Raw genomic sequence first — 13,011 nt, 5'->3', positions numbered from 1 at the left:
GGTTGTCTGTCTATATGTGTGACCCTGTGATGGACTGGTAGGGTGGGATAGGCTCCAGCAGACCCCTGAGACCCTAGTTAGGAATAAAGCTGGTATAGAAAATAGATCTGTTTGGACTAAGAAAGGGCCTGATAAATAAAATATTTCTTACTTTTGTGTCATTATTTTGGTGTTCAAAATAAGACCTCAATATGTTGACGTCAATTTGATTTGCTTTTTTGACTTGTTTTGTGACATAATTTTTTGGCGTCAATTTGATGTCATATAATAATAAAGGAAAAATCCGTAAAATTACAGTGTTTTTCTGTAAAATATTTAAGAAAAATGTATGTAAAATGATTGTTTTTGCACTTTATTTGAATGGACGTATTTTCCTTTAATTTTACGGTTTTTGTTTGGCCGCCGCTGCTGCCAGTGATTTGACCGTTTTTTTACGAGATTTTTTTTTTTTTACAGTGTACTCACATACGACACCCGAGAATCTCAGACACAATAACACATTAATGTACCGAATCTTATGGTTTGTGTCTAATTTAACAATTATTTACTTTTGTTACAAACTACATTTCTTCTTTTTTACTTAACAGAACGAATGAAACCATGTTTGGGCAAAATAAATAAAAATTTCAATTAGTATCGCCGGCTTTAACGTTGCAAAGCTTGTGAGTCGATTCGTATAGTTCAGTTGAATCAAGTGATCTGACTCAGTGATTTAACAGCTATTAAAATGCAATGCAAAGTGAATTTATTGTGTTAAAAGAATAAAAGAAATAACACCACTTCAGTGACAAAACAAACACACACACAAAAAGAATCGCTGGTATGAGATTGAAAAGATTCGTGAGTTAAAAGAGTTGACTCTTTTATTGAGCTGAGCCAAATGATCTGACTCAGTGAAAAAAGACAGATCTCCCAGATCTGGTTTCGCTCTCTTTCTTTCTCTCTCTCTCTCTCTCTCTCTCTCTCTCTATCTGTTTGTTCACATGTTCACTAATGCAAGTAAGAAACACCAGACAACATCAATAAGTGATAACATTTAGGGTTAAAGACCAGGTTTAAGTTCAGCGTAAGAATTCGGAGGAAACGGACAGTGCCATATGATCCAACATACAGCCTCGAGTGATGCAAAGGACATAAATACAGTTATTAGCTGTTAGTCGCTGAAATTATTAGCAGACAACATTAGCAGCAGGTCAGACATTAATAATGATAATAATAATAATAAAGCCATATGTGACACAAGCTGAAATGTGAATAGTTTGAATAGTTTTGAAAACATTTGCATATATAATACTATATAAAGAATATGAAAAGAAATATCGATATATAAAAATATATAAAATAATACTACATGAAATAATAATATATAAAAATATATATAAAATAATATTTTTCAAAATTAATAATATATAAAAATATTAAAAAAATATTTTCCAAAAATAAAAAAAATATATATAAATGTTTTACTGTTCAGTTATTTATTCAAAAAAAAAAACAAATTTACACTCAAACCAACAGAAATGACGTGAAGTTTAAAAGGTTAAATATTTCTAGGATCTCTATGTTAAATCACATTAGAGAGGAAAGATTACATTCAACATTATAAAATAATAAAGACAAGACCCTATCTACAGGCATTATATCCTAATCACCACTAGGGGGCCCCGGTGATCTACATGCTGTGATGTTTCCGTTTTCTGGTCTATATACAGTGCAAGACTTCCTCAGAGCAAATGTGTGGGGTAAAGTGCACCTTGCCCACTTGTGACTTGACATTTGCTATAAGAGACAACGGGCACATGCATTTCTTTTGAATTGTCTGGGCAAAACGTTGTTGCTTTAAAAAGAACAGGAAGGAAGGAGGAAGAACAGTCGAGTCTTCCACAGCGAGAACCAAGCGAAAGAATGGTGTGATTGTTCAAAGAGTTCTGCCCTGAGATCTGATTGTAGCTGCACAACACATATCCAGTCCTCCAAACAGTCTGTAAGCTGTGTGGCAGGTCTGAACTCCCACTTCACACACTCAGGGACAGTTCAGCAGTGCGGTCCACCTACCTGCAGGACACCCGTAGCAAACCCGCGCAAACACAATCTTATAATTCTGTGTTAAAAGTCCAGTACGCTTTTTTTACATTTATTTTTAACACACTTCAGGCAAAATTTTGGTTGGAGTCACAGTGTAGATTCCGTATGCAAATGATTTATTGCATCACAAAACCTAAAAGCCTATCAGGTTACAACATGCAAATGAACCCCAGCAGGATGACCCGTGACCTTTTTTAATATTTTTTTTCCTCCACACAGGTCTTGGGCGAATTTCATTCCAGGGGGATTTCCCCTTAGCCCTTGGCCCCTTGTCTGCTGTTCAGTGCCAGTGTATGAGGGGAAGTGTGTTGGTGGATGTGTGTAGGGTTTTAATTTGCATATTCATAAACGTGTGTTTTGATGGTAAGTGTGTGGGTGCGTTTGCGCCTTTGCTGTTGTCTAGTGGACTCTAAAACGGGGTTTGTGTGTGAAATAAAAATCTACACATGACTAGTGATGTCGCATGATGATCCACTGTAGCACCAAACCCCACCACACACACACACACACACACACACACACACTCAGCCTGAGATGAAACGTTCAGTGCTAACGTGCAAAACGAGAGCCAGCGGATTTCCCCCTCGTCTTCAGTACTTAGTCATCCCACTCTCTTGTACTGACTGTATGGCGTCTTTGCTGTCCTCTTGCTCACAGGACACGCACAGCTCTTCTTCTTGAGAAAGAGGAAACTCGGGCTCCGGAAGGTGCACACAGGGGCTGATGGGAACGGAGCAGTAGCCTGTAGCCGGGTTCACCTGGCAGTTGATGGTGGCCGTGAAGCTGACGTTAACGACGGGGCTGGAGACGCTCGGCTGCTCCACGTGGAGGCAGTCCTGGCTCACTCCAGTACCCTGGCTGTGGCTGTCGGAGGACAACGACGTGGACGGGTCACTGCTGCTGCTGTTATCCGCTAAGAGTCCCTGGTTTTCTGTCTGGCTACATAGAGGGGCTGAGTTATTACACGAGCCAGCCTAAAAACAAGAGAGATGGAGGTTAAAGCCTAAGCGTTGTGGGTACTACCATTTACACAACTACAGGAACACAATGATGATGATGATGATGTGTCTCAACTGTCTCATTCGCAGTTTGTTCCTGAATCACACCATGTTATTCATTACAAGCTAATCATTAGCATGCTGACGCAGTTAGAGCTGGGGTTTAATCTACAGGACGTCCAAAAAGTCTGAAACCAGTGAGACTTTTCAGACATCCCTGTATCATACATTCACGTTCAGATACTTACTTCCACGACATCATGGACCGCAGGTTTAAACATAGCTGCAGAGAAAATGGGCGGGAAAAAAAAAACTTTAGAAAACATTATATTATAAAATCTTGCAATTTTTGTACTGATATTCATTTAAAAAAAACAGACTGACTAAAATACAAAAAATTAGCAATACAGTGCTTTAGCTATATTTATATTCTATAGCAATATTCTTTCCTGTAAAAATCATGTGTGAGAAATCCGGTAACATTCCGGTATGTAAATGCCAGCCGTGAAGCACATGAAAAGAACGGATATCTAGCAGGATCATGGCTCATGGCTCACAGGGTATATTACATCAGAGTCAGGGTAGATGATAAAGCTCAAAAAATGAAAAAGTCAGCACTGTACACTGAGCTAGGCCGAGTCTAACGTGCCTCACATACAGAATCTTGCACACGTTACCTTTCCTGTGACGAATACAGATAACTGCGGAAATCATCGAAACCACCAGCAACAGCATGACAGGCAGACCTGACGGTGCAAGATAGGGAGAGAGATATAAACAGAGACAGCAGGAAAGAGAGAAGAAAGGGGACAGACAGAGAGAGAAAGAGAGAGAGAGATATGGAGCGAGATTGAGAGCGAGAGACAGAGAGGAAGGAAGAAAGAGAGAGCAGAGGGAGAGAAAGAGAGAGAAAGGGGAACAGAGAGAGAGAGAGAGAAAGGGGGCACAGAGAGACAGAGAAAGAGAGAGAGAGAGTGAGAGAGAGAGAGATAGAGAGAGAAAGGGACAGACAGAGAGAGAAATAAAGAGGAAAAAAGAGAGGGAGAGAGATAGAGAAATAGAGAGAAAGAGAGAGAGAGAGAGAGAGAGAGAGAGAGAGAGAGCGACAGAGAGAGAGATTGAGAGAGAGAGACAGAGAGACAGAGAGGAAGGAAGAAAGAGAGAGCAGAGGGAGAGAAAGAGAGAGAAAGGGTGACAGAGAGAGAGAGAAAGGGGGCAGAGAGAGACAGAAAGAGAGAGAAAGAGACAGAGAAAAAGAGAGAGAGAGAGAGAGAGAGAGAGAGAGAAAGGGACAGAGAGAGAAGGGGAAGAACAGAGAACAGAAGAGAATTGAAGAAGGAAATGTGAAATAGTGTAAGGAAGGGAGGAACAAAAAAAGAAGCACATTAAGTCCACTGCACACTGTGACTGCCAGGAACTGCCCCCGCTTATCTTATAAAAACAATAAAATAATTGCCAAAACTAACACAATCTTCCTTGAGGGAAACACAGAGAACATTCTATCTACAGGAATCAGCTGTTACATAAAAGCCTGCTTTACCAATCCACAATCCCACGGAGGCGATGTCCGGAGACTGGGTGGCGAAGACAGAGGACAAGCTCTGTGAGGACTGAGGGTAAAGCTTCATAGACGTCTCCGCGGGTGAGGAAGTCGTCCTGGTCGTGATGGCCCGCCGAGGAGTCACGACAGGGGTCAGGGTTGTAGGCAGGACCGGACCACACACTGTGTCGGCTGTGGCGTTACCGGGCTTCAAAACCGACCTGCCCAGCAGTTCACACCTGGACACAACAAACCCGGTCAGATCCCGGTGTTCAAAACCCAGCGTAAACACAGGCTGAGAGAAAATATGTCATAAAAGAAAAGAGCTTTCAGTAAAAGTGGCTCATCCAATGAGCTTTCATGATTTTCAAGACTTATGGCTAAAGAGATCTGATCGCATACTTTGTAGCCATGCTAACTCTCAAGCTAGCTTACGTTAATTAGATAATTAAACCCAAGTTCTCGACCTAACATCAGGCTAACCCCAACCATCTGCTAGCTACCAAGTTTGCTAGCCACAGAGCACAATTTTTAGTGTTTACCACTCATCATGACTGCTAGCAAGCTACCTAACTGAAACTGAATGCCAATTCACTAGCAAGATATTGTTTTTGTCTTAAATTTTAGCTAAGCTAGCTAGTGTTAGGTTAACTACTATATTTTGTACTTGAATCCAGAAGAAGCTAGCAAGAACACAAAACTCTTATATACAACAATAAGCTAGCTCTGTGATAATCAGCGTAGGAGAAACAATAAATAAACAAAATTTATGATCATTACCGAGTGTGGGCCTGGCACGGCCGAGTGCTGAATTCATCAGAGAACGTTCCTAGAGAACATTTCCCACACCTCACATTCTCTGTAGGAGTTCCTGCAGACAGCAAACACACCAGGAGACTTACAAACACATGGGGGTAGGGATGATGATGATGATGATGGTGTTGGTGATGGTTATAATGATGATGACGAGGATTATGATGATGGTGGTGATGATGGCTATAATGATGATGGTGGTGGTGGTGAGGATGATGGTTATAATGATAATGACAAAGATTGTGGAGGTGGTGGTGACGATAGTGATGAGGATGGTTATAATGATGATTATGTAGGTAATGATGGTAATGATGGTGATGATGATTATGTAGGTAATGATGATGATGATGATTATGGAGGTAATGATGATAATAACAATTATAGTGGAGGTGGTAGTGATGACAGTGATGATGATGATTGTTCATCTTTCATAAAATCCTTGTGTACTGTATAGATCACACATGCTGCATGTCAGAACGACAGCTGATCTACTATCAGAGCCGCAGTTACAGCAAATTAATCAACAACCTTCTGACCAATCAGAATCGAGGCCTGTATTGTACAATAACACAGAGAACGTAAATAACTCCTACCTGGAGATATGGCTCCTTTGCCAGGGGGACACTTGGTATGCTTTTCACAAGAGGTACAGGGCTCGTCGTTTAAAACGCAGTACCACCCCGACTTACACACACACTCCGCATCGCTTTCCCGGGTGCACAGCTTGGCGTATTCCATACCTTTGTCTGCCAAAAGAGTCTAGACGTCAGACAGCAGTAAAAAAGGCAATTTCTCTGGGATTGTATGCAAAAGTGGGCGGAGCTTAGGAGTTCTGTTCATTTCCAGGGCAAAAATCATTATATATTAATATGCATCAGAGGTTTATTTAAGTATCTGTGCATCAGCTCAGGGAGTTTTTCCTCGCCACCCTCGCCTCTTGCTTGCTCATCAGGAATAAACTGATCATTTGCATATCCTGTAAAAAGTGCTACAGAAATAAAACCCTGAACTGAATTGTATAATTAAGCGATTATTACAGACAGGAAACAATTACAAAACCGCTTCTTTAACTGCAAGCAGCTGACGAGTGCAGAATTACGAACAGCCGTCTCAGCAGAGCAGATACAGAACTGTCTGTTAAGCAATGATGGAAAAATGTGTAGTATTTAATTCATTTCCTTTTACAGAGCACTTTTCACAAGAGACGTCACTAGTGCACAAATGTAGGCAAGGTGTGGAGAGAAGAAACTCAAGGACATGGGATCAGGAACCGGATCGGAGACGCTACATTAGTATTATAATAAATATATATTACATAACTGGTTTGTTTTTGATCCATTTATTATATCGAGTGTCTGTGAATGAGCTGTTGCTATAGAACCGATAACCAATTACAAGTAGCACACCTTCTGGCCAATCAGAGTTGAGACACAGCAGGTGTAAATAGAAATACATACAAAATAGATAAAAGTTTGGTGGTAAGCGTAAGCAACTAATGATGGTCAGTATTCCTTACCTTCTGGGCATGTGCTGCAGGTGAAGCAGTTGTGGAAATAATTCATGCTGGAATACATTCCAGCCGGACAATTCTCGCACACAGTGTCCGTCACGGTGGTACAGTCTTCCACCTTTCGGGTTCCTGTATCGATATTAACACACACTAAGCACCAAAACGTTTCAGCTTTGAAAGAAACACACGTCAGGACATCAGGATGTCGTCTTACCAGCCCTGCATTTGCTGCAGCAGTAGCTGCCGACCTTGAATTCGCTGTTCTGGCAGTTTCCATCCGTTCTATACGGCAGCGAATAGGACTGCAGATGAAAAAAAACCAGCATGAACCAGAGACTTCTCACTAACATGCAGACAGACCCACAACCAGGAACTGACACCAGGGAACAGGCCCCCAGCTAAAGAGCAGAAAAGTCCATTTCCCTTGTCACAGGTATTTTTATACATGAAGCCTTCAAACCTTTAAAATACACTGTATAGCCAAAAGTATTGGGACACCCCTCAAAATCATTGAATTCAGGTGTTGTTTTTCAGGGGTTGGACTCGGGCCCCTTAGTTCCAGTGACAGGAACTCTTAATGCTTCAGCTTCATACCAAGACATTTTGGACAATTTCATGCTCTTTGTGGGAACAGTTTGGGGATGAATTAGAGTGGAGACTGTGAGCCAGACCTTCTCGTCCAACATCAGTGTCTGACCTCACAAATGCGCTCCTTCTAAAGGAATAGTCAAAAATTCCCATAAACATACTCCTAAACCTTGTGGAAAGCCTTCCCAGAAGAGTTGAAGCTGTTATAGCTACAAAGGGCGGGACAACTCCATATTACATTCATGTGCATGTAAAGGCAGACATCCCAAAACTTTTGGCCTGGCTCACAGTCTCCGCTCTAATTCATCCCAAAAGGTGTTCTATGGGGTTGAGGTCAGGACTCTGTGCAGGACAGTCAAGTTCCTCCACACCAAACTCACTCATCCATGTCTTTATGGACCTTGCTTTGGTCACTGGTGTGCAGTCATGTTGGAACAGGAAGGGGTCATCCCCAAACTGTTCCCACAAAGAGCATGAAATTGTCCAAAATGTCTTGGTATGAAGCTGAAGCATTAAGCAATATTGACAAAACTTTTGTCAGTATAGTGTAAGTATGGAGTAGACTTTATTGCCATCGAGTGGGGATTGTTACACAACTTGGAAATGTGTGTGATTGTCAGCAGACCTGTTGAGTAATCAGTGAGGCAGCTATTTAAGCAATTAAAAAAATTAAAAGGGAAGTTTAATAACACAGCTCATGAAAAATGGTGAAGCAGCACTCCACTCACAGCTACTCTTAAACCGCAGAAAAATTTGTTAATGACGAAATGATGTTGCATTGATAAGGGCAGTTTATCAACCACAGAGGGGTATGAGGCCAACTTATGGTCAATAGGGTGACGGGTTCTGGTTTTTAACCTTCACTTAAGGAGTCTCCAGTCTCTTTGGCGCACTATATCTGAGGTTCTGAGGTAGTTTTCCGACATCTTCAGGTTTCTCTTTTGTGGTTTCTCGGTAACGGAACGAGCTGCAGGTTCTTTAGGTCTTGTCAAGAGCGAGGAAAGAAGAGAGAGTGGAGAAGGGAAGACTGTTTGCAGCTGCTGTAAGAGAAGTGATAACAGGAACTACTAACATCTCACAAACGTTTCACAACTATAAACAAAAAGAAATGTCCTGCCATGTGACTGTTTAATAAAACAATAAAAACACGAGACGTGGGAAACTGACGTGGAACAAGAGGAGACTTTTCATGATGATGATGATGATGATGATGATGATTTATTCCATCTCACAGATTTGTAGCTTAGCAGCAGACAAGGAATAGACAAAGAAATCCTCTTAAAGATGGATATTTTACGACTTAAACAAGTTCCTTATTGCTCAGTTGCGCAAATTTGAAGAGTATGAGAATAGAACTTCGCTCATTAAAATTCAGACAGAAACAAAAAACGCCTTTTCTGAGAAACGTGTTGCCGGGAAACGAGCGACGTTCTAAAGCCGATCACTTCCGGAATGCATTTCCGTACCTGTCTCCAGACAGCAGCCCCCCCCCCCCCGCGCGCGCGCGCCGTGATCACAGCACAGGAGGGAGGGGGGAGGTGCTCTGTTGGGAAAGGACATTGAGACTTCCGGAACTGCGGCGCGCTGATTGACGTAGCAACCGCAACACTGCAAAAACACAGGCGCTTAAACACGCTGACGCATTTTGAGCCACACACACACACACACACACACACACATTGATATTCATCTTAAAGTTAAACGCCGAGCTGCAAAGACATGCTTGGTTTCCGACTCGACATTTGCACACCCGTTCAAGTTCTACAAGCTCACAGTAAAGTTCCTGACCCCCCCCTCTCTTTAATTTTAAGCCTTTAAACTGACCCCTAATTCTGAACAATAGAGGACCATTCCACTCCAGTGTATCCTGTTATTTTATAAAGACTAAAGCAAGTCATTAATACATCACTGATAACCTTATCACTAGTTCTTTTAAAAAGAAGTTCATGGTTCAGGTGTTTCCATGTGTGTGTGTGTGTGTGTGTGTTTGTTTTGGCATCAACAATTAAACAGAAGTCTTGTTCTCTTTGGAGGAAATCTTTTTCTGAAACCGTAATCCATGTCACCTTCTGTCCAGAAAACATTTTTAACCGAGTCCTGAAGTAAAAAACATGAATAAAATGATAACATCGCTGTATGTCTCTGCATCCTTATTGCTGCCAGAATGCCATAAACATGTGCTCCAAAACTTCCAAAAAAATCCAAAATATAAATGATTATTTTTAAAAATAATTTTCCATTTGCAGTCTGAACAGTTACACTCATAAAGGGCGTTCCTCGTTGTTGTTTTTTTTTTAAATAATTAATATTTATTTTTTTAATATATATATAGGTTCATGGCTTTCTAATGTCTTGGCTTCTATCACTTAAGTAAGGGAAAGTGTCTTAGTGTTCTGTACAGAAGCTTAAGGATTTCCGTCCTCAGCGGAGGAACTATAGATATAAACTGTTTAAAGGATGTCGAATAAACAATAAACGACAGACATGGCGTCACGCGTTTATAGTAAAATAATAAATGACACGCGGGTGTGATGACCTGAGGTAACTATTTACCGCAATGAAGTTGATGAATTTCCTGTAAAGACACACCCTGATGCTTTAGCTCTGACTGTTTCAAAGCGCTGAAACTGGAGGCTTCTTCTAGAAATGTTGCACAATCACTTCCTTACAGGAAACTTGACCATATTACCAACCACATTTCTCAGGTATTACAGTAGCAGAGCTATTCCACTCCACTTCAAACCCAAAAGTGGGTGAGCGTCGCTGGGTTGCACTGTCTGCTCCACGAGAACCTGGGAGCTGTAGATCCCAGCGTTTCCATTTCAAATCCGCTTCCAGGTGGAATTCATTTAGAAAGTTCTGAACTACACAATAAACCAGTGACCAATCGTCAAATAAAAACAAACTCTTCCGGAAAGATCCTCTAGAGTCTCAGTGGTGGAACCTACAGAAACGTGCCTTTTGGGAAGCTTTCGTTTGTTTTGTTCAATTTTTCTTTTAATCTTGAAGGATGCTAGCTTTCTAAACAGTCTCCATATCTGAAAAGGAAGTCCGTTCCTCTAACACTGAAAGCAAAAGTATTCCTGGAAGATTCTCTAGTGTCTAGTAACAAATGCACTCCAACGCATCCCTGATATCAACATTCAAGAACCATTCTCATCTGCTTTCTCTTTGACACTCTTCTCTAAATATTATTTTATTCTTTTATATTATTCTTTTACATTATGATAAATTTTATTTTATTCTTTTATATTATTCTTCAGAAAAAGAGGTGACGAAAATTACCTAGAAATCATGAGTGTATTATTTGCTTTCTCCAGAACTTTATCCTTTCTCCTCACTCTGTGGTTACCCTTCATTTTTTTCTTCTTTCTTTCATGTTTTTGCTCTGAGTACTAAGTCATAAAAATAAAAATAAAGTCTCCAGGAAAAACTGAAACTAGGTTTTGTTTTTTTTTCTCGCAGTGATGCCACGGCAGAAGCATTTCTTCCACAAAGAATCATTCAGTAAAAGGTTCTTAAATTTCTTTGCGCCATAAAAGAACATTATCATCTACAGAAACTTTAAGTCACTACACAGGACTTTTTGTGCAATAAAAGTTCCTGGTAGGACCACGTACCATGAGTGAGAACCATTTCAAAGCCTTTTCTGTGCAGGCTTGCAGAACCTCACCTCGGATGTGAGGTCGGTGTCGGACGAGACACTTGCTGGAGTGAATAATGAAGCCTGGTTATTAAAGGTTTAACCGTTTTAACAGCTTCATCCAAGTGGTGCTGCTGGTTTAACAACTTGCAAATAAATTCTCTGTCCGGTCTGATGAGCCGGGGTTTGTGTGTGGGTTATTACACAATGTAAGTCACACTTTCATGCTTAAATTTCTTTTAAAGAGACTGCTGGAGAAATTGTTACAGAACAAAAAAGTGAATAGACTCAGATTATTATTAAATCTCACAGAGGAGAGGAAACACAGGCTTGTCCTGTAAATACAGCAGTTACACGGTTTGTGTACAGGTGTGTACATGTGTGTGTGTGTGTGTGTGTTTGTGTGAGAGAGAGAAAGTGAGATTTTTTTCTTCTATAAGAATGAAATGTAAAGTAATGCTGTATGATTAAACCACACATCTCCACTCATCAAACGTCCTGATATCTTCTTTCTTCCTGAAGACTCAAACCAGCAGGAGTCTCGAACCTGACACCGACTATCGTTATGAATCAGTCTTTACCGCGAAACAATTACTCAGCTGAAGTTAAAATACAGATAAAAAAAAAAAACCTTTCCTACCTGTGACTCTGCAGGCGACGCGAGAACTCCGAGGATGAGGAGGTATCGAAGCCAGGGATTCATTTTTCCGTCCTTTTTTTCCACGCGACACTAAAACCCTCGCTCTCACCTTTACCGAGACGCGAAAGCGCGCTCACGACATCGCCGCCCCCCCGTGTCTGTGTCTGTGTGTGTGTGTGTGTGTGTGTGTGTGAACGCGCATTTTTTTCCTCTTATACTTCTTTTTTGGTTTCGGTCAGAATCAGGAAACACCAAAGTGCTTATCAGAGTCACGTGTGCGGTTGCATAACGCTCACTGTGCAAAGCAGGAAAGAAACGAATATAACAAATAGATAGAGAAATATTATATAAATGAAAGGAGGATTACAGTTTTTATGGTGATTTATAGACAGAAGAAAAGACAGGTTTTTATTAGACGCTTTGGAAAACAAACAGTGATGTGTTTGTGTAAGGAGACGTTTATTTTACTTTTGTGTAGCCGGACGGAGGTGTTTAGATTTTTTGTGGTTTCTGAGTAATCTGGTTAGTTGTGTAATTTATTCAAAAAAAAAAAAAAAAAGTCTGGTGAAGGAGTGACCTTTTATAGCTGCTGAGAACAGAAACTTTGTCCTTAAAATGTTAAAAGGTTATAAAATGTATGATGGATAGTTTATATATTTAAAAAAAAATCCATATAAAACACTTCTTAGAAAATAATCAAACGATTAAAATTTTAAAAAAGTTTTCTGAAATCGTTTTCTACCGCTTTACCCCGTTCAAAACCACAGGGTTATAAATATACATTCATTTTTATGCAAATTAGCCCCGCCCCTACGCTCCTCCATCTTCGGTTCTTACAAAGCTAGCCGGTTACATTATTGCTCGTAAGCTAGTTTACGTTTGACAGATGCAGAAGGACGAGAATAAAAGTTTCGGTTCACATCCGAAGTAGAACAAACAGCGGAAACGTGAAGATAGCCAAACTTTGTGTCCAAGTTTCGCATCCGCCAGCGGTCTGTGGCAACAACTGAATTTGGGTCGGGTAAATTTGTAGCTAAAACAGTTTAGTAAAATTGCCAAATGAAATTGTGAACAAACATCTTTGTACAGAAATTGAAACAGCGGTCTGTGTGGAGTTTATGGCTTTATTATTCATGTGCACAAGTGAAAAGATACAAAAACCCACAAACCCAGGACAGATATCTTCAAGTCCCA

General features: G+C 40.6%; 1 protein-coding gene across 1 annotated transcript; it reads right to left on the bottom strand.

The window, feature by feature from the left end:
* Positions 1-722: 722 nt before the first annotated feature.
* tnfrsf1b (tumor necrosis factor receptor superfamily, member 1B) lies at positions 723-12,041 on the bottom strand. The gene is made up of 9 exons (XM_058373561.1): positions 11,818-12,041; positions 7,161-7,248; positions 6,953-7,075; positions 6,030-6,182; positions 5,404-5,494; positions 4,624-4,862; positions 3,761-3,829; positions 3,332-3,366; positions 723-3,059 (listed from the first exon to the last, which is right to left on the bottom strand). Exons 1-9 carry the CDS (start codon positions 11,878-11,880, stop codon positions 2,676-2,678), a joined length of 1,245 nt encoding a protein of 414 aa, XP_058229544.1. The 5' UTR covers positions 11,881-12,041; the 3' UTR covers positions 723-2,675.
* Positions 12,042-13,011: the final 970 nt, after the last annotated feature.

The sequence above is a fragment of the Hemibagrus wyckioides genome, linkage group LG21, assembly GCF_019097595.1.
Source record: "Hemibagrus wyckioides isolate EC202008001 linkage group LG21, SWU_Hwy_1.0, whole genome shotgun sequence".
Taxonomy (NCBI): domain Eukaryota; kingdom Metazoa; phylum Chordata; class Actinopteri; order Siluriformes; family Bagridae; genus Hemibagrus; species Hemibagrus wyckioides.
The sequence above is the reverse complement of the archived record's forward strand: the minus strand, read 5'-3'. Positions and strand labels throughout refer to the sequence as shown.